The 20,487-nt window shown below is 37.9% G+C and overlaps 1 protein-coding gene across 16 annotated transcripts in view; it reads left to right on the forward strand.

Annotated features, from left to right (window-relative positions):
• The window catches only part of ACBD6 (acyl-CoA binding domain containing 6), a 235,993-nt gene that overhangs the window by 181,355 nt on the left and 34,151 nt on the right, over positions 1-20,487 (forward strand). For 13 of the 16 annotated variants that reach the window (XR_012331304.1, XR_012331305.1, XR_002179951.3 and 10 more), the window contains one exon: positions 18,766-18,796. The exons of the other annotated variants lie outside the window; for them this stretch is intronic. Coding sequence is in view for 6 of the 13 variants with exons in the window: in XM_019952745.3 (XP_019808304.2) it covers positions 18,766-18,796 (31 nt within the window). In the remaining 7 variants the exon portion in view is untranslated. Of the gene's footprint in view, positions 1-18,765; positions 18,797-20,487 lie in introns of those variants that run through there. 16 annotated transcript variants of the gene reach the window in all.

The following is a 20,487-nucleotide window of genomic DNA, read 5'->3' on the forward strand; positions in this document are numbered from 1 at the left end:
TTTATGAGCTCAGATTAGAAAGTTAGGCGGGGCTAAATGTTGCAGGGTTTCCTAGCCCGGTGGTTCTCAAAGTAGGGACTGGGAGCCCCTGGGGGTCTTTGTGATATTTTCAGGAAGTCCATAAAGTCATTACTATTTCATAATAATTTTAAGACATTATCATGTACTCTTTTTCACACATTCTCTCATGAGCATTCAGTGGCATTTTCCAGAGGCCACATGACAGGTATCACAACAGATTGAATGCAGAACTAGAAGCGAATATCCAGTTATTTTCTGTTTAGCCAGACTTTAAAGAGATTTGCAAAAATGTAAAGTAATGCCACTCTTCTATGCTTTCTTACCTTTTGGAAAATATATTTATTTTCATTTTTGAAATTAAGTTACTTAGAGTAACATGTAATGGTCTTTAAAATTTCTCAACTTTAATTTCTAATATGGTAAGTACTGATAGATTTAAACTACATAAACAAAAACTCTTTGAGGTCCTCAGTAATTTTGAAGACTTATTGTAAAGGGGTCCTGAGACTAAAAAGGTGAAGAACTGTTGTCCTAGGCCATAGCAAGCATTTGGGACTTTATTCTTAGAGCAATAGGAAGTCATTGAAGGGCATTAAACCAAAGTAATGACATGCTCTAATTTAACTTTTGAAAAGGCTACTCTCACTGCTGTCTGAAGAGTAGATTGTAGTAAGCTGACAGTAGGAGAGGGGAGGAAGGGGACAAATATGAAGTCACTGCATCAGTCCAGGTAAGAAATGATGGAGGTTTGTACTGAGGGGGTGTATGCGTTTCCTAGAACTGGCATAACAAAGTGCCACACACTGGGTGGCCTAAAACAACAGAAATGTATTGTCAGTACAGTCACTCTCCCTCTGAAACCTATAGGGGAGAATCCTTCCTTGCCGCTTGGAGCTTCTAGTATTTGCTGACAATTCTTGGCATTCCTTGGCTTATGGATGCATCACTCTAATCTATTTCCAAATAAGGTCATATTCTGAGGTGCTGGGAGTTAGGATTTCAACATGTCTTTGGGGGGAACACAGTTCATACCAGGTGGTAGCAATGGGGATGAAGAGAAGTGAAGACATATATGTATTTTAGACGTAGAACCAATAGGATTGCTTATGGAATAGATGCAGACAATGAAACAGAGAAATCAAGGATGGAACTCACATTTCTGAGTTGAGAAGCTAGATAAATAGTAGAGCCAAATGACATGAACACTTGGGGATGGGACCATGTTCCTTGGGGGATAAATTCCCAGAAGTGAAATTGCCAGGCCCCCATTTTCTTAAGTATCTTCATGCATTTATTCTTCTAGATAAGTTAGCTTTATTAATATTGTTTAATATTATTTAGGTTTACTCTATCAGATCCCCCTGATTTAAACAATCAAATGTAGTAAAATATAATATTGTAGACCAATTCAAAGAACTTAGGCAATAAGAAAGTAAAAATAGTAAGAGAGAACATTTGCCATGGAAGAACTTCTCATAATCAAAGTGGTAAAGTCCAGTGAGATATCAAAGTATTTCAAATTAAACTTCTAGATAGGAAATCTGGCTATATGAGTTTAATAACCATGTTATGAGATTAATTACAACTTCCCCTGCTGGATGAAAAGCTGGCTTTAGGTAAAAATGTCTTAAGTTCCCTGGTAACATGATGAGGTTAAGGATGTCACTTATATTACTAAGCAACATTACTTAAGATAAAAATGACCTCCTGATTGGTAAGTTGTATCTGGAATGGAAGGAACTGCAAAGGAATGATAAATTCCTGATGGTGACACTGCACTTTGGACTGTCCTGAGTTTCTTATAATTGGGATATCCATTGTGTGACCCTAGAAGCTACTGTTACAAGATACAATGGCTCCTATAAAGCAGCAGGTTCTCCAAACCAAGATGGACCCACATCTAACAATATGGATCTCCTCACCCCTGAGCTATATCTCCTAGAAAGAAGATAGCACGTGGATGGCTGGACAAGCTGTCACATGAATTACTGCAAGAACTCCAGTCTGACACTGCCCTGATGGCAAGTTCTGAATGGTTTCTGTCTGAAATCGTTCTGAGTAAACTGATGCCAAGTGTGTTCAGTAGTAGTCTTATGAGTCTGAATGATTACATGAACCTAAGAAGACCACCTTGTGGGCATAGCACATACATTATCCATCCTTTAGTTTCAGCTGCTCACTTATACTGTGCCTACTTTACTCCAATTCCTCTCTCTCTCCAGCAATTTTAATAACATGTTGAATTCAATGAAGTCATCTTAGCTTCAGTTCCTAAAACAAACTTGTTCTTTTTTTTTTTAATATTTATTTGTCCACACTGTGTCTTAGTTGTGGCACACAGGATCTTCGTTGCCACGTGCAGGATCTTTAGTTGCTGCATGTGGAATCTTCGAGTTGTCGCATGCAGGATCTAGTTCCTTGACCAGGGATCGAACCCAGGCCCCCTGCATTGGGAGCATGGAGTCTTAACCTCTGGGCCACCAGGGAAATCCCGGCAAACTTGTTCTTGAGAACATTTGTGTAGATGTGAATCTGCTTTGTTGCCTTAGAAGGAGTGAGTAATCAGTAAGTGCTGCCTTTGGTTGTTTTCCTTTCAGTTATTTTCTTATTGTGTTTCCCTGTTTTGTGGTGGATTAGATGGGTGTCCAGAGACAGAAAGAGAGCAGGTGAGACAGTGACATATAACTTAACCAGAGCCTTATTACTCAGCCTCCTCAAGTCTCTAGAAAGTGATCAAACTCTGCACAGTGGGAGCCCCTTCTGGTGGAGAAGCAAGAATGCCAAGTGTGCAGCGGAACAGCTCCAGGTTGCTCCCCTTCTCAGGCAAAGCAGTACCACCTTCATATTTGCCTCAATTATTTGTCACTCCAGATACCAATGAACAAAAGGTTCTGTAGTGTAAAAAATATACATACATTGAAAATCACTGATGGAGAATATAGCCCAAAACCAAGATAAAATACACAGATCTGTGATAAAATACAGCAGATCATGTTGTGAGACCATCACAGATCATGGCTCAGAGACTTCCTAATTTTAGACACAACTTGAGAAACCCTCAGCAGAAGTAGAAAATATCAGGAGTCTAGGTGCACTGACAGTAATAAAGGATATTGGATAATCTGATGACTAAGGAAAAGCTTTAAATAAGTAAATAAAACTCAGTAATAAGCAAAAGTAGTCTGGGGCCATTTAGTGGAAGACCAAAGAGCTTTATATACCTTGATGCCCTGTGAAGGCATCATTCATAGAGTAGCATATACAGTAAATGTTTTTGTTCACTCATATGCCCAGACATTTACTTGGTGCAAGACATTGAGAGACATCATCAGTTTATGATGATAACTCTGAATCATCAAGAAGAGGTTAAATCATCTCCCATCTTCTCCATGTAGAGTGAAAAGGAGAATATGCCTTGGAAAGTTAATAAGGGTGGTGTTTTTAATGTTTGCATGCTCAAAGAGTAATGTTCCAATTATTTTTTAAAACTGCTGACAGGTTTTTCACTCTCTAAAGGTGCAAGTTAAATGAAGTGTAACTATACCTACTTTTTTCTTTTTTGAGAAAGGAGTATGCCTGTAACCAACTGAAGGCTTTAACTCATGCATCAGAAACATTCTTAGAAAAATAATCATAAAATAACGTTTGTTAACATCTAAATTGTCAGATTAGTTTAACCATATTCTAATATAGAGTCACAGATCTCACATATTAGGAGAGGCAATACATTTTAAGCTTAGAAATACTAAAAATTATCTAAAATTATATTACTAACTCAGAATTTTTATCACTACTTCTAATTCCTCACAACCTATTTTGAGTGCCTCCCTTATCATATATTCATTTGAAATAATACTAAAATAGAATTTATATTCTAAATATCAAATTACTGGAGAAGAACAAAATCCCATTAGTCACACTGGAAAATCTGTCCCTTCTATGCAGCTCTGTTATTACTCTTTTAATGGTTCATGCTGCATACTGTATCTTTAGAAGTAACATTGGTAGAGATGGTAGATCAGATCTGAATTAGAGTATCAATGTCACTATGCTCACAGAAAAGAAAAGGAAACCCAGTGACACTCAGGAGAATTTTCTGCTCACAGAGAACATCTAGGAAGCATGTTATTTCTACAACTAAAATATATATGTGTGTGTGTATGGATAGATAGATAGATCTAGACTTGGAAATGAGGCTCTTGAGTCAGCTTGATAAAATGCATTTAACAGGGCTTCCCTGGTGGCGCAGTGGTTGAGAGTCCGCCTGCCAATTCAGGGGACGCGGGTTCGTGCCCCGGTCCGGGAAGATCCCACATGCCGCGGAGCGGCTGGGCCCGTGAGCCATGGCCGCTGAGCCTGCACGTCTGGAGCCTGTGCTCTGCAACAGGAGGGGCCACAACGGTGAGAGGCCCGCGTACATCAAAAAAAAAAAAAAAAAAAATGTATTTAACAGAAAAAAAACTAGGACTTGGCTGATACAGAGTTTTATGCACAGAAAACAGCAATATTATCAGTGACTTAATAAGTTAATATTTTTATCAATACTTCATTTGGTAGAATTTAAATAACACTTCTAATTAATATTGTTAAAATGGCCATACTACCCAAAGCAATCTGCAGATTTAATGCAATCCCTATCAAATTACCCATGACATTTTTCACGGAACTAGAACAAATAATCCTAAAATTCATATGGAACCATAAAAGACCCAGAATTGCCAAAGCCATCCTGAGAAAAAGAACTAAGTAGGAAGCATAACACTCCCAAACGTCAGACAATACTGCAAAGCTACAGTAATCAGAACAGCATGGTATTGGCACAAAAACAGACATATGTATCAACGGAACAGAATAAAGAGCCCAGAAATAAACCCACACATCTGTGGTCAATTAATCTTCGACAAAGGAGTCAAGAATATACAATGGGGAAAATTCTCTTCAGCAAGTGGTGTTGGGAAAGTTGGACAGCCACATGTAAATCAATGAAGTTAGAACACACCCTCACACCATACACAAAAATAAACTCAAAGTGGCTTAAGGACTTTAACATAAGACATGACACCATAAAACTACTAGAAGAGATCATAGGCAAAACATTCTCTGACATAAAACTGTACCAATGTTTTCTTAGGTCAGTCTCCCAAGGCAGTAGAAATAAAAACAAAAATTAACAAATGGGACCTAATTAAACTTAAAAGCTTCTACAAAGCAAAGGAAACCATATACAAAATGAAAAGACAATACAGAATGGGAGAAAATATTTGCAAATGATGCAACTGACAAGAGCTTAATTTCCAAAATATACAAACAGCTCATATAGCTCAACAAAAACAAAAGAACAACAACCCAATTGAAAAATGGGCAGAAGACCTAAACAGACATTTCTCCAAAGAAGAAATACAGATGTCCAATAGGCATGTGAAAATATGCTCAACATTGCTAATTATTAGAGAAATTCAAATCACAGCTACAAGGAGGTACCACCTCACACCAGTCAGAATGGGCATCATTAAGAAGTCTACAAATAACAAATGCTGGAGAGGGTGTAGAGAAAAGGGAACCCTCCTGCACTGTTGGTGGGGATGTAAGTTGGCACAGCCACTGTGAAAAACAGTATGGTCATTCCTCAGAAAACTAAAAATAGAATTACCATATGATCCAGCAATCCCAGTCCTGGGCACATATCCAGGCAAAACTATAATTCAAAAAGATACATGCACCCCAATGTTCATAGCAGCACTGTTCACAATAGCCAAGACATGGAAACAATCTAAGTGTGCATCTATAGATGAATGGATACAGAAGATGTGGTGCATATATACAATGGAATACTGCTCAGCCATAAAAAGGAATGAAATAATGCCATTTACAGCAACTAGAGATTATCATACTAAGTGAAGTAAGTCAGAAAGAGAAAGACAAATAGCATATGATATCACGTACGTGTGGAATCTGAAATATGACACAAATAAACCTATCTATAAAACAGAAACAGAATCATGGACATAGAGAACAGACCAGTGGTTGCCAATGGGGAGGGGGTTGGGAGAGGGATGGAGTGGCAGGTTGGGGTTAGCAGATGTAAGCTTTTATATATAGAATGGGTGGACAACAGAGTCCTATTGTATAGCACAGAGAACTATATTCAATATCCTATGATAAACCATAATGGAAAATATACTTTTAAAAAGAATGTGTGTATACATATATATATATGTAAAACTGAATCACTTTGCTATATAGCAGAAATTAATACAACATTGTAAACCAACTATACTTCAATTAAAAAATAACAGTAAATAAAATTTAAATATATATGTACATACTTATATTTGATAGCATGCCCAATCTGAACAGAGAAGAAAACTTAGTCCTTAAAGAAAATAATTACTAATAAAATGGAGATAATGATTAAAAATAAGAAAGTAAGAAAGGATTAGTGTAGAAAGAAATAACCTGTATAAATTCAAGAGAGACCAACTTGTGCTCTTCACATAGGAGAAAAAGGAATCTGAAAGTCAAACTGAAAAGTAATAGTGATTTTTCACTGAGTTAACTGTAAACTGAGTCTCTTGTTCATGACTGTTTGGGCCCTTGTAGGATTATTACATCTGGCATTATGCTCTACACTGTAGGAAATACGTAGGGACTTCTTTTTTAAGTTCAGATAAAAGAAAAAAGGTCAGTCGAGAGATTAAAGAATAAACCAATAAGGAAAGATTAAAGTAATATATTCATTCTCTCATTTCATGAACATTTATTGAGCACACATGTTACGCAAGGCACTGTGATGGGCACTGCATGAAAGGCATAGTACTTGCATACAAGAAGTTTACAGTCTTAATGGAAGAGACAGATAAGTACATATAGTGTAAGCTATGCTGCAGTGGTAGAAAAGAGGGGCCCCTAACCCCACCTAAGGAGTCGAGGAGGTTTCCTAAAGAAGATGAACTGTATCTTAAAGACTGAGGGGATTTCCTTTTCTTACAAGATTCCAGACTAAATAATCTGAAGATTCTCCCACTAGAAAATACCCAGAAACGCAGAATAAAATCGCTTTAAATGCATAGCAGAGCTTACAAAAATGCAGGGTAGTTCTCTGAGGGCCAAAACCAAACACAGCTAAGAAACAAACTACAATAGTAAGCCTTAAATTTTTAATAAGCCCAAAGCTTTAAAAAGAAAATGGTAAGTTTAAACCAACACTTGGCTGCCGTGAAAGGAAGGATTGGCCAGTCTCAGTACCCATGAGGTAGAGATCTCTCTAAAAACAGCAACCACCATCAAGAAGAAGTAGACTTTAAAACTCTGCCCACCAACACAGAGTTGACATGGAGAGGTTTTCTTGGCCTGTACTCCAATCCCAGGAGTGGGAGGTGGGATCGAGAGAGGTTTGCCCTTTTAAAATTTACACTATTGGGTTACCACACCTACCACACCTTACCCAATCACCTTTCCCCACATAACCCCATGCTCCCCACACTCGCTACACCTCAGACAGCCCTGCTACGTTATTCTTTATCCCATAAATACGCTAGCCCCTTGTCTTCCAGGAGCCAGATTTGAGATTTGTTCTCCTGTCTTCTCCTCGGCTGCCTTGTGAATAAGCACTGTCTTCACTGCAAACCTTGGGTGTCTCAGCATTTTGGCTTGCTGTGTTTCTGACAAAGGGAACCTGGCTTGGATAAATCTTCCCAGCAAAGAGAAATCCAAGACACCAAGTCAGATTTTTACCACATTTATCTATGCCGTGTGGCTGACAGTGTCTTGGTGCTCCAGCCAGGTGTCAGGCCTGAGCCTCTGAGGTGGGAGAGCCGAAATCAGGACACTGGACCACCAGAGACCTCCTCGCCCTATGTAATATGAATTGACGACAGCTCTCCCACAGATCTCTGTCTCAATGCTAAGACCCAGCTCCACTCAACACCAGCAAGCTCCAGTGCTGACACCCCAAAACACACCACTGGACACGGTCTTGCCCACCAGAAAGACAAGATCCAGCCTCATCCACCAGAACACAGGTACCAGTCCCCTCCACCAGGAAGCCTACACAACCCACTGAACCAACCTTACCCACTGGGGGCAGACACCAAAAATAACGGGAACTACGAACCTGCTGCCAGCGAAAAGGAGACCCCAAACACAGTAAGTGAAGCAAAATGGGAAGACAGAGAAATATGCAGGAGATGAAGGAGCAAGGTAAAAACCCACCACAGCAAACAAATGATAAGGAAATAGGCAGCCTACCTGAAAAATAATTCAGAGTAATGATAGTAGAGATGATCCAAAATCTTGGAAACAGAATGGAGAAAATACAAGAAATGTTTAACAAGGATATAGAAGAACTAAAGAGCAAACAAACAATGATGAACAACACAATAAATGAAATTAAAAATGCTCTAGAAGGAATCAGTAGCAGAATAACTGAGGCAGAAGAACAGATAAGTGACCTTGAAGATAAAATAGTGGAAATAACTACCACAGAGCAGAATAAAGAAAAAAGAATGGAAAGAATTGAGGACAGTCACTAAGAACTCTGGGACAACAGTAAACACACCAACATTCGAATTATAGGGATCCCAGAAGAAGAAGAGAAAGGGAATGAGAAAATATTTGAAGAGATTATAGGTGAAAACTTCCCTAATATGGGAAAAGAAATAGTCAAGTCCAGGAAGCTCAGAGAGTCCCATACAGGATAAATCCAAGGAGAAATACGCCAAGACACATATTAATCAAACTATCAAAAATTAAATACAAAGAAAAAATATAAAAAGCAACAACAGAAAAGCAACAAATAACATACAAGGGAATCCTCATAAGGTTAACAGCTGATCTTTCAGCAGAAACTCTGCAAGCCAGAAGGGACTGGCAGGACATACTTAAAGTGATGAAGGGGAAAAACCTACAATCAAGATTACTCTACCCAGCAAGGATCTCATTCATATTTGATGGAGAAATTAAAACCTTTACAGACAAGAAAAATCTGAGAGAATTAAGCACCACCAAACCAGTTTTACAACAAATGCTAAAGGAACTTCTCTAGGCAGGAAACACAAAAGAAGGAAAAGACCTACAATAACAAACCCAAAACAATTAAGAAAATGGTAATAGGAGCATACATGTTGATAATTACCTTAAATGTAAATGGATTAAATGCTCCAACCAAAAGACCTAGACTGGCTGAAAGGATACAAAAACAAGATCTGTATATATGCTGTCTACAAGAGACCCACTTCAGACCTAGGGACAGGTACAGACTAAAAGTGAGGGGATGGAAAAAGATATTCCATGCAAATGGAAATCAAACGAAAGCTGGAGTAGCAATTTCTCATATCAGAAAAAATAGGCTTTAAAATAAAAACTATTACAGAAGACAAAGAAGGACAGTACATAATGATCAAGGGATCAATCCAAGAAGAAGATATAACAATGTAAATATTTATGCACCCAACATAGGAGCACCTCAATACATAAGGCAAATGCTGACCGCCATAAAAGGGGAAATCAAGAGTAACACAATAATAGCAGGAGATTTTAACACTCCACTTTCACAAATGGACAGATCAACCAAAATGAAAATAAGGAAACACAAGCTTTAAATGATACATTAAACAAGATGGACTTAATTGATATTTATAGGACATTCCATCCAAGAACAACGGGATACACTTTCTCCTCAAGTGCTCATGGAACATTCTCCAGGATAGATCACATCTTGGGTTACAAATCAAGCCTTGGTAAATTTAAGAAAATTGAAAACATATCAAGTACCTTTTCCGACCACAACACTATGAGACTAGATATCAATTACAGGGAAAAAGAAAAACTGTAAAAAATACAAACACATGGAGGCTAAACAATACGCTACTAAATAACCAAGAGATCACTGAGGAAATAAAAAAATACCTAGAAACAAATGACAATGAAAACACGATGGCCCAAAACCTATGGGATACAGGAAAAGCAGTTCTAAGAGGGAAGTTTGTAGCAATACAATCCTACCTCAAGAAACAAGAAAAATCTCAAATAAACAACCTAACCTTAAACCTAAAACAATTAGAGAAGAACCAAAAAACCCCAAAGTTAGCAGAAGGAAAGAAATCATGAAGATCAGATCAGAAATAAATGAAAAAGAAATGAAGGAAACAGTAGCAAAGATCAATAAAACTAAAACCTGGTTCTTTGAGAGGATAAACAAAATTGATAAACCATTAGCCAGATGCATCAAGAAAAAAGGGAGAAGACTCAATAAAATTAGAAATGAAAAAGGAGAACTAACCACTGACACTGCAGAAATACAAAGGATCATGAGAGATTACTACAAGCAAGTCTATGCCAATAAAATGGACAACCTGGAAGAAATGGACAAATTCTTAGAAAAGCACAACCTTCTGAGACTGAACCAGGAAGAAAAAGAAAGTATAAACAGACCAATCACAAGGACTGAAATTGAAACTGTGATTAAAAATCTTCCAACATACAAATGCCCAGGACCAGATGGATTCACAGGTGAATTCTATCAAACATTTATGGAAGAGTTAACACCTATACTTCTCAAACTCTTCCAAAATGTAGCAGAGGGAGGAACACTCCCAAAGTCATTGTATGAGGCCACCATCACCCTGATACCAAAACCAGACAAGATGTTACAAAAAAAGAAAACTACAGGCCAGTATCACTGAGGAACACAGATGCAAAAATCCTCAACAAAATACTAGCAAACAGGATCCAGCATCACATTAAAAGGATCATACACCATGATCAAGTGGGGTTTATCCCAGGAATGCAAGGATTCTTCAATATATGCAAATCAATCAATGTGATACACCATATTAACAAATTGAAGGATGGAAAGCGTATGATAATGTCAATCGATGCAGAAAAAGCTTTCAACAAATTTCAACACTCATTTATGATTAAAAACTCTCCAGAAAGTAGGCATAGAGGAAACTTACCTCATAAACAACATAATAAAGCTCACATATGACAAACACACAGCCAACATCGTTCTCAATGGTGAAACACTGAAACGATTTCCACTAAGATCAGGAGTAAGAGAAGGTTGCCCACTCTCACCACTATTATTCAGCATAGTTTTGGAAGTTTTAGCTACAGCATCATAAAAGAAAAAGAAATAAAAGGAATCCAAATCAGAAAAGAAGAAGTAAAACTGTCACTGTTTACAGATGACATGATACTATACATAGAGAATCCTAAAGATGCTATCAGAAAACTACTAGAGCTAATCAATGAATTTGGTAAAGTAGCAGAATACAAAATTAATGCACAGAAATCTCTTGCATTCCTATACACTAATGATGAAAAATCTGAAAGAGAAAATAAGGAAACACTGCCATTTACCATTGCAACAAAGAGAATAAAATATGTAGGAATAAACATACCTAAGGAGACAAAAGACCTATATACAGAAAACTATAAGGCACCGTTGAAAGAATTTAAAGATGATACCAACAGATGGAGAGAAATGCCATGTTCTTGGACTGGAAGAATCAACATTGTGAAAATGACTATACTACCCAAAGCAATCTACAAATTCAGTGCAGTCCCTTTCAAACTACCAATGGCATTTTTCACAGAACTAGAACAAAAAATTTCACAATTTGTATGGAAACACAAAAGACCCTGAATAGCCAAAGCAATCTTGAGAAAGAAAAATGGAGCTGGAGGAATCAGGCTCCCTGACTTCAGACTGTACTACAAAGCTACAGTAATCAAAACGGTATGGTACTGGCACAAAAACAGAAATATAGATCAATGGAACAGGATAGACATCCCAGAGATAAACCCATGCACATATGGTCACCTTATCTTTGATAAAAGAGGCAAGAATATACAATGGAGAAAAGACAGCCTCTTCAATAAGTGGTGCTGGGAAAAGTGGACAGCTACATGTAAAAGAATGAAATTAGAGCACTTCCTAACACCACACACAAAAATAAACTCAAAATGGATTAAAGACCTAAATGTAAGACCAGACACTATCAAACTCTTAGAGGAAAACATAGGCAGAACACTCTGTGACATATATCACAGCAAGATCCTTTTTGACCCACCTCCCAGGGGAATGGAAATAAAAATAAACAAATGGGACCTAATAAAACTTAAAAGGTTTTGCACAGCAAAGGAAACCCTAAACAAGACAAAAAGAACCCTTAGAATGGGAGAAAATATTTTCAAATAAAGCAATTGACAAAGGATTAATCTCCAAAATATACAAGCAGCTCATGCAGCTCAATATCAACAAAACAAACAACCCAATCCAAAAATGGGCAGAAGACCTAAATAGACATTTCTCCCAAGAAGATATACAGATAGCCAACAAACACATGAAAGAATGCACAACATCATTAATCATTAGAGAAATCCAAATCAAAACTACAATGAGATATTATCTCACACCAGTCAGAATGGCCATCATCAAAAAATCTACAAACAATAAATTCTGGAGTGGGTGTGGAGAAAAGGGAACCCTCTTGCACTTCTGGTGGGAATGTAAATTGGTATAGCCATTATGGAGAACAGTATGGAGGTTCCTTAAAAAACTAAAAACAGAACTATCATATGACCCAGCAATCCCACTACTGGGCATATTCCCTGAGAAAACCGTAATTCAAAAAGAGTCATGTACCACAATGATCACTGTAGCACTACTTACAATAGCCAGGACATGGAAGCAACCTAAGTGTTCATGAACAGATGAATGGATAAAGATGTGGCACATATATACAGTGGAATATTACTCAGCCATAAAAAGAAAAGAAATTGGATTATTTGTTGTGAGGTGGATGGACCTAGAGTCTCATACAGAGTGAAGTAAGTCAGAAAGAGAAAAACAAATACCATATGCTAACACATATATATATGGAATCTAAAAAATAAAAAGTACCTAGGGGGCAGGACAGGAATAAAGACGCAGACGTAGAGAATGGACTTGAGGACACAGGGAGGGAGAAGGGTAAGCTGAGACAAAGTGAGAGTGGCACTGACATATATACACTACGAAATGTTAGATAGGTAGTGGGAAGCGGCTGCATAGCGCAGGGAGATCAGCTCGGTGCTCTGTGACCTCCTAGAGGGACGGGATAGGGAGGGTGGGAGGGAGACGCAAGTGGGGGGCCTATGGGGATGTATGTATATATATAGCTGATTCACTTTGTTATTTAGCAGCAACTAACACAACAATGTAAAGCAATTATAGTCCTATAAAGATGTTAAAAAAATTTACACTACTTAAAGTGTTCAGACTGCTAATATCTCCGTGGTGTCTGGCAGAAACAAAAGCAAAATCATTCTGGAGGGACAGAATCTCCATCCAGAGAATACAGCACAGAATTTTTCACAGATAAAACCCCACTTAAAATGAATTTACAGTCTAAAATTAGAAAGCACACAGGAAGCAATCAATAATACTCAAATCTCAGGCAGCACCACAAACATCACGTGTAGCATCACCTGCTTCCTCTCCCTGAGCTCAAATAAAAGAAATTTAGGGACTGTAGGTCTACTTAAAATGGTTAAATATATCAAAGATGACTTTTAAAATAGGAGAAAAAAGCAAAACACTATAAGGTTGGAGGAAAGTTTTCAAGCAGAGTGAAGAGCATTTACAGCTGTGGGAGTCGAGATAGGTATTCTTACTGGGAATCAGCAGTCACAAAATTGGGAGGAAGATGACCAAGGCTTGGGTCACAAATTGCCTTGAGTTCTATATTAGGACTCTTGTTTGCAAGTGACAAAAAGATCACATTTGCCTAGAGGGTATTTTGTTGTTGGCTCACCTAACCAAGAAAGGCAAGGGCGTAGCTGGAATGACAAGAACCAGAGACTCACTCTCTCTGGATCTTTCACCACTACTTTCTTCTTTGTGGATACTTCATTCTCTCCTACCACAGACCAGTTTTCTCCAAAAAGTGGAGAACAGTGCTAGTTGTATAAGTTTTTGGCCCACATCTTTTACTTTTTTTTTTCTTTTTTAAAAAATTGTGTTAAGATATACATGAGAAAATTAACTAAGCATTTTTAGGTGCACAGGTCAGTGGCATTAAGTATATTCACATTGTGTGCAACCATCACCACTACCCATCTCCAGAACGTTTTCGTCATCCCATACTGAAAATCTGTACCCACTGAACAATAACTCCCCATTCCTCCCTCCTCCAGCCCCTGGTAACCACTATTCTATTTCTGTCTCTCTGAATTTGACTACTCTAAGCACTTCATATATAAGTGGGATGCTACAGTATTTATATTTTTGTATCTGTCTTTATTCACTACACCATTTTCTTTTGACCAGAGAGCAAAAGACCTTCTCTGCATACACACTTCTATCTCCTAGCTCCATTTTTTTAAATCCTGAGAGAAAACTCTAATTGATTTGGCTCGAGTGACTTGCTTACTTTTAGACCAGGAGGATGATGGATGCTATGATTTGCTCAGCTTGTGTTCCATGGGTACCCTAGACTCTTCCTCAATTGTCTGTGTGTACGTATCTTCTCATAAAGCTCTTCCTTGTTCTTTCTATCTAAAATAGCATCCCAGGGCTTCCCTGGTGGCGCAGTGGTTGAGAATCTGCCTGCCAATGCAGGGGACACAAGTTCGTGCCTCAGTCCAGGAAGATCCCACATGCCGTGGAGCGGCTGGGGCCGTAAGCCATGGCCGCTGAGCCTGCGCGTCCAGAGCCTGTGCTCCGCAACGGGAGAGGCCACAAAAGTGAGAGGCCTGCGTACCGCAAAAAACAAAACAAAAAATAAAATAGCATCCCACATCACGCTAGACTCTATTATGCCTTTTTTTTTTCAGAGCACATATCACTACCTATTATAGAATAGATTTATTTGCTTACTACTTCACCTATCACTAGTATGTAAGATTTATAACATGAAAGACCTTCTCTGTTTTTGTCACCTCTTTGTTCCCAGTACCTAGAACAGTGCCTGGGCCATAGTAGGAGCTTAATAAACATTTTTAATTAATCAGCTGGAAGTTGGGGTGGAGATAGAGATTTAGTATTCATTGGTAAAAGTGACTAAAATAAGTTAATTATGCTTCCACCTCTCTAGTGAAGATAAACAATTACAAATAGAATGAAACTGAACTTTGAGTATATATGAACACAGTGATTAAGCAAGAAAGTTATGCACAAATAGCAAGAGAACTAGTTTCTAAAGAGGATAATTGTGGAAAATATAACCTTGCATGATGGATGCATGAGTTAGAGTCTTGAAACTGCAATAGATTAAACTCTTTCTGAAATTGCTTTCTGATGCTGAGCATTTAAGCTATAAATGTGAATGTATAAACCCATCAAATGTGTGTACCCATATACACACACACACACTTTTACAGATTAACTCTGTAAACTAGCAAAGCAGATATGAGTCTAAAGCCATAATGGGCAGTGCAGTTCTTTCAAAACTGCCCTTGGCCATAGCCAGGCAAGGCAAGTCCATATACTCTGGAGTACAACTTCACACTGTTGTGCTGCCCCACATAATCATCTCTTCAATCCTGTTTACTGTAGCTGCCTCAGCTCTCTTCTCCTACCTGCCCTTAACCTCAAGGGCAGGGCAAGGCAGAGAGGAGCTGGGAGCAAAGTAGAGGCTGTATTGAAAAACACAAAAAAGTAGTAGACAAAAATGATCTCTTCCTGACTTCTTGATGCTGCTTTCCATCTTTTACTCCCCTTAGAGTTTATTATTATCCTTATGATGTGTAATGGGCATCCCAAACATAGCCACTGTTGCACCTCAGAAGAGTCTACCCTACTCACAGGGTTCCTCAAAATTACTTCTTTCATATCTCGTCCCACCCACCCACCCCTCACCTCCAAATCCAATGAGAACTCTTATTCCCTAGTAGGAAACAGTTTAATTAAACTGTATTGCCTCAAAGTTGTTTCTCTACTCCCACCAGCTGTTATCCCTGCCAAAGCTTCTCTAGGTGTTAAAAAGCCCTTAAGGCATGACTTTTTTCTTACTACCTATCTGAACCAGAAAATAAGCTCTCTGTGGCAGCTTTTTGCTTTTCTTCTTAGGAGATTAAATAGAAAGAACCACACCCAAAACCTTCTGGGAACCAACTGCCACATTCAGCTTTTAGGAAATGGGAAAGGTAGATATGGCTTGTCCAAGAGTAGTTGATTTAAATCATAATACCACCCTGTCTCAGTTATTCACAATAATGGTTAATCATTTATTCTTAATTACCGGGGGCTTAATAATGGCCATGCACATACTAAATGCATATCAACTAAACTACTAAATTCTACTTTTCACCTGTACTTAATCCTGATTATGTGTTGCTCATGTAATATGATCACCTGCTCTCAGCTTAAGAAATATCATTGCTTAGATGGAAAGATATACCATGTTCTTGGATTGGAAGAATCAACATTGTGAAAATGACTATACTACTCAAGGCAATCTACAGATTCAATGCAATCCCAATCAAATTACCAATAGCATTTTTCACAGAACTAGAACAAAAAAGTTTTAAATTTGTACAGAAACACAAAAGACCCTGAATAGCCAAAGCAGTCCTGAGAAAGAAAAACAGAGCTGGAGAAATCAGGCTCCCTGACTTCAGACTGTACTACAAAGCTGCAGTAATCAAAAGAGAATGGTACTGGCATAAAAACAGAAATATAGATCAGTGGGACAGGATAGAAAGCCCAGAAATAAACCCACACAGCTGTGGCCAACTAATCTATGACAAAGGAGGAAAGAATATACAGTGGAGAAAAGACAATCTCTTCAATAAATGGTGCTGGGAAAACTGGACAGCTACATGTAAATGAATGAAATTAAAACACTCCCTAACACCATACACAAAAATAAACTCAAGATGGATTAAAGACCTAAATGTAAGACGGGATACTATAAAACTCTTAGAGGAAAACGTAGGCAGAACACTCTTTGACATAAGCTGCAGCAATATCTTTTTGGATCCACCTCCTAGAGTAATGAAAATAAAAACAAAAATAAACAAATGGGACCTAATTAAACTTAAAAGCTTCTGCACAGCAAAGAAAGCCATAATCAAAATGAAAAGACAACTCATAGGATGGGAGAAAATATTTGCAAACAAAGCAACCGACCAAGGATTAATCTCTAAAATTTACAAACAGCTCATTCAGCTCAATATCAAAGAAAAACCAACCAAAAAGTGGGCAGAAGATCTAAATAGACATTTCTCTAAAGAAAGACATACGGATGGCCAAAAAGCACATGAAAAGATGCTCAACATGGCTAAACATTAGAGAAATGCAAATCAAAACTACAATGAGGAATCACCTCACACCAGTCAGAATGGCCATCATCAAAAAGTCTACAAACAATAAGTGCTGGAGAGGGTATGGAGAAAAGGGAACCCCTCCTACACTTTTGGTGGGAATGTAAACTGGTACAACCACTATGGAGAACAAACAGTGTGGAGGTTCCTTAAAAAACTAAGAACAGAACTACCATATGACCCAGCAATCCCAGTCCTGGACATATATCTGGAGAAAACCATGGTTTGAAAGGATACATGCACCCCAGTGTTCATTGCAGCGCTGTTTACAGTAGCCAAGACGTAGAAGCAACCTAAGTGTACATCGACAGAGGAATGGATATAGAAGATGTAGTACATATATACAATAGAATATTAGCCATAAAAAAATGAATGAAATAATGCCATTTGCCACAAAATGGATGGACCTAGAGATTATCATACTAAATGAAGTCAGAGAAAGACAAATATCATATGTTATAACTTATATGTGGAATCCAAAAAAATGATACAAATGAACTTATTTACAAAACAGAACAGACTCAGAGATTTCAAAAACTTATGTTTACCAAAGGGGACAGGCGGGGGGAGGGATAAATTAGGAGCTTGAGATTAACATAGGCACATTACTATATATAAAATAGATAACCAACAAGGACCTGCTGTATAGCACAGAGAACTCTACTCAGTATTCTGTAATAACCTATATGGGAAAAGAATCTGAAAAACAATAGATATAGGTATACGTATGACTGAATCACTTCGCGGTACACCTGAAACTAACAACATTGTAAATCAACTATAGTCCAATATAAAATAAAAATTAAGTTAAAAGAAATAGCATTGCTAAAAAAGACTTATCTGTGCTATAACTAGTTTATGTAGTTAGAGTATCTTGGTTTTAAAGGAATAAAAAAATTAACTGAACAGTTGGAGTTTCCTGAGTATATGTGGGAACTTTTGACTTTAACAACTTGTAGGACTTTGTGTGCTTTGAAATCACATTTCTTTATGATATTTGATATGATTGGGAAACCTAGTGTTATAAACCTGGAATCAGTGAATCTTTGAAAAGGGATTAAAAAGCTACTAACTCTTACTGTAAATCATAGACTTCTTAGATAGGTTTTGGGAATGTGCTTAGAAAACAACACTATAATACTAGCAAGATAAGTGATATACAGAGTCCATTTTTTTGCCACTAACTGCAGGTCTGGTCATCCTGTCACTCTAACTGTAGCTGCTGCAGTGTACAAGTCACCATTCAGCATTCTCCTTTTCTCCTAGATGGAGAGTTTGGTCAAAAGTTACTGCGAGGCTCAGAGAACTGACTTCCTTTCCTGTATCTTTTAAACCTATGGAACTTTGGTATATAATATGTTTGCTGTAGCATATGTACCTTCATACTTTTGCAATACCTTAGGTTCTAAAATATACTGTTTGTTTCTTTTATAGGACAATGAAGGTCAAACAGCTCTACATTATGGTAAGATGCTTTTAAATTATTGCTAATTATATTTGACTTTTCTCTATTTGTTTATCTCAATTTTGTCCAGCCCAACATAGTGCTTAGAAAAATGCCTAGCCACTAGCAGAAATACAGTAACTAAAAAAAAAAAAAAAAAGAAAGAAAAAAAACAGATTAATAACCTGTAAAGTTGGAGATAGGTTAAAATTCTTATGGACACATTCACAGTAAATTGAGCATTTCTGTACAATCAATAGAAATGGAGGCTCCTCCAGTCTCCTTTTGAAAATTTATTATTTCATTCTTGCTACTGTCAGTGACAAGTAAGATGCTAATCACTGTCACTTAGGGGCTAGAATCTCTCCTATAAGAAATGCTTTCTTGATGTAGTTGAAGTGAAGAAAAATAGATTTTATTTTTTAACTTATTTCCCCTATTAACTGATTAGCGTGGTTAACTAATCTTCACTTAAGTAATCTGTAAAACAGAGGATAATCTGTAATGGAAATAATATGGCTCTCGAAGAGCTACTGGGTAATTTCAGTGAGGTAAAAGATATTGAAGTATTTTGTAAACTGTAAAGTACCAGAAAAAGTGTTGTTACTTTTAATCTATTTGGGTGTGAATATGGTTGAATAAAAGACAGCCATCGATATTTAAACCAGAATATATCAAGAACATCTCCCAGTCAGTAAGAAAGACAATCGGGGCTTCCCTGGTGGCCCAGTGGTTAAGAACCTGCCTGCCAACACAGGGGACACGGGTTTGAGCCCTGGTCCGGGAAGATCCCACAGAGCAACTAAGCCCGTGTGCCACAACTACTGAGCCTGCGCTCTAGAGCCCACAAGCCACAGCTACTGAGCCCGTGCACCACAACTACTGAAGCCCGCGCCTAGAGTCCGTGCTCCTCAACAAGAGAAGCTACTGCAGTGAGAAGCCCGCGCACCACAACGAAGAGTAGCGCCCGCTCACCACAACTAGAGAAAGCCCGTGTGCAGCAATGAAGACCCAACACAGCCAAAAATAAATAAATAAATAAATTTATTAAAAAAAGACAATCAAATGGAAAAAATAGACTCCAAAAAACAGATAGTCAGCTCACAAATGGGAAGAGCCAAATAACCGATAAACAAGATGCTCACCTTCACCAATAACTTTCAAGAACTATGAATAGTCTGACATTGTACTCTGCTTGCAGACTAACAAATTAGCTTGGTACAGTCTTATGGATGCTGGCAAAAGACACACAACTCATGGATCAGAGACAAAAGACTATTATTCACAGCACAGCAAGCAGCATGAGCTTTGTGTTTGTGTTATTTCCCCTTGAGTCCCACTGGAGCTGTGAAGAAAAGCCCAGGTAGGTCCTGCACACATAGTGCATCATAGCTTAGAAATCCTAAGCTTAGGGAACTCTAGTCTTTTATAATAAGCTGCCAGAAGACCTGCTCAACCTTTGGTGTGGAGAACACATATGTTTATTGTACTGGACAATAAACAAACCTGCCTTCCACTCTGGAAAGAAACAGTACCTCTGTTGTTGAAGGCTGTTCACTATATAAACATTTTTGGAAAGATAGTCCCGAGTAAAAGCTGTCATGACCTCTGCTCACAAGGGGTGCAGAAACATGAGAGTCCCTTGGAGAATTGTCTCCCAGCGATAATCAGGGAATGCAGGTTAACACATTTAGATATAACTTCACACAGAT

Source organism: Tursiops truncatus, chromosome 1, assembly GCF_011762595.2.
Source record: "Tursiops truncatus isolate mTurTru1 chromosome 1, mTurTru1.mat.Y, whole genome shotgun sequence".
NCBI classification, from domain to species: Eukaryota; Metazoa; Chordata; class Mammalia; order Artiodactyla; family Delphinidae; genus Tursiops; species Tursiops truncatus.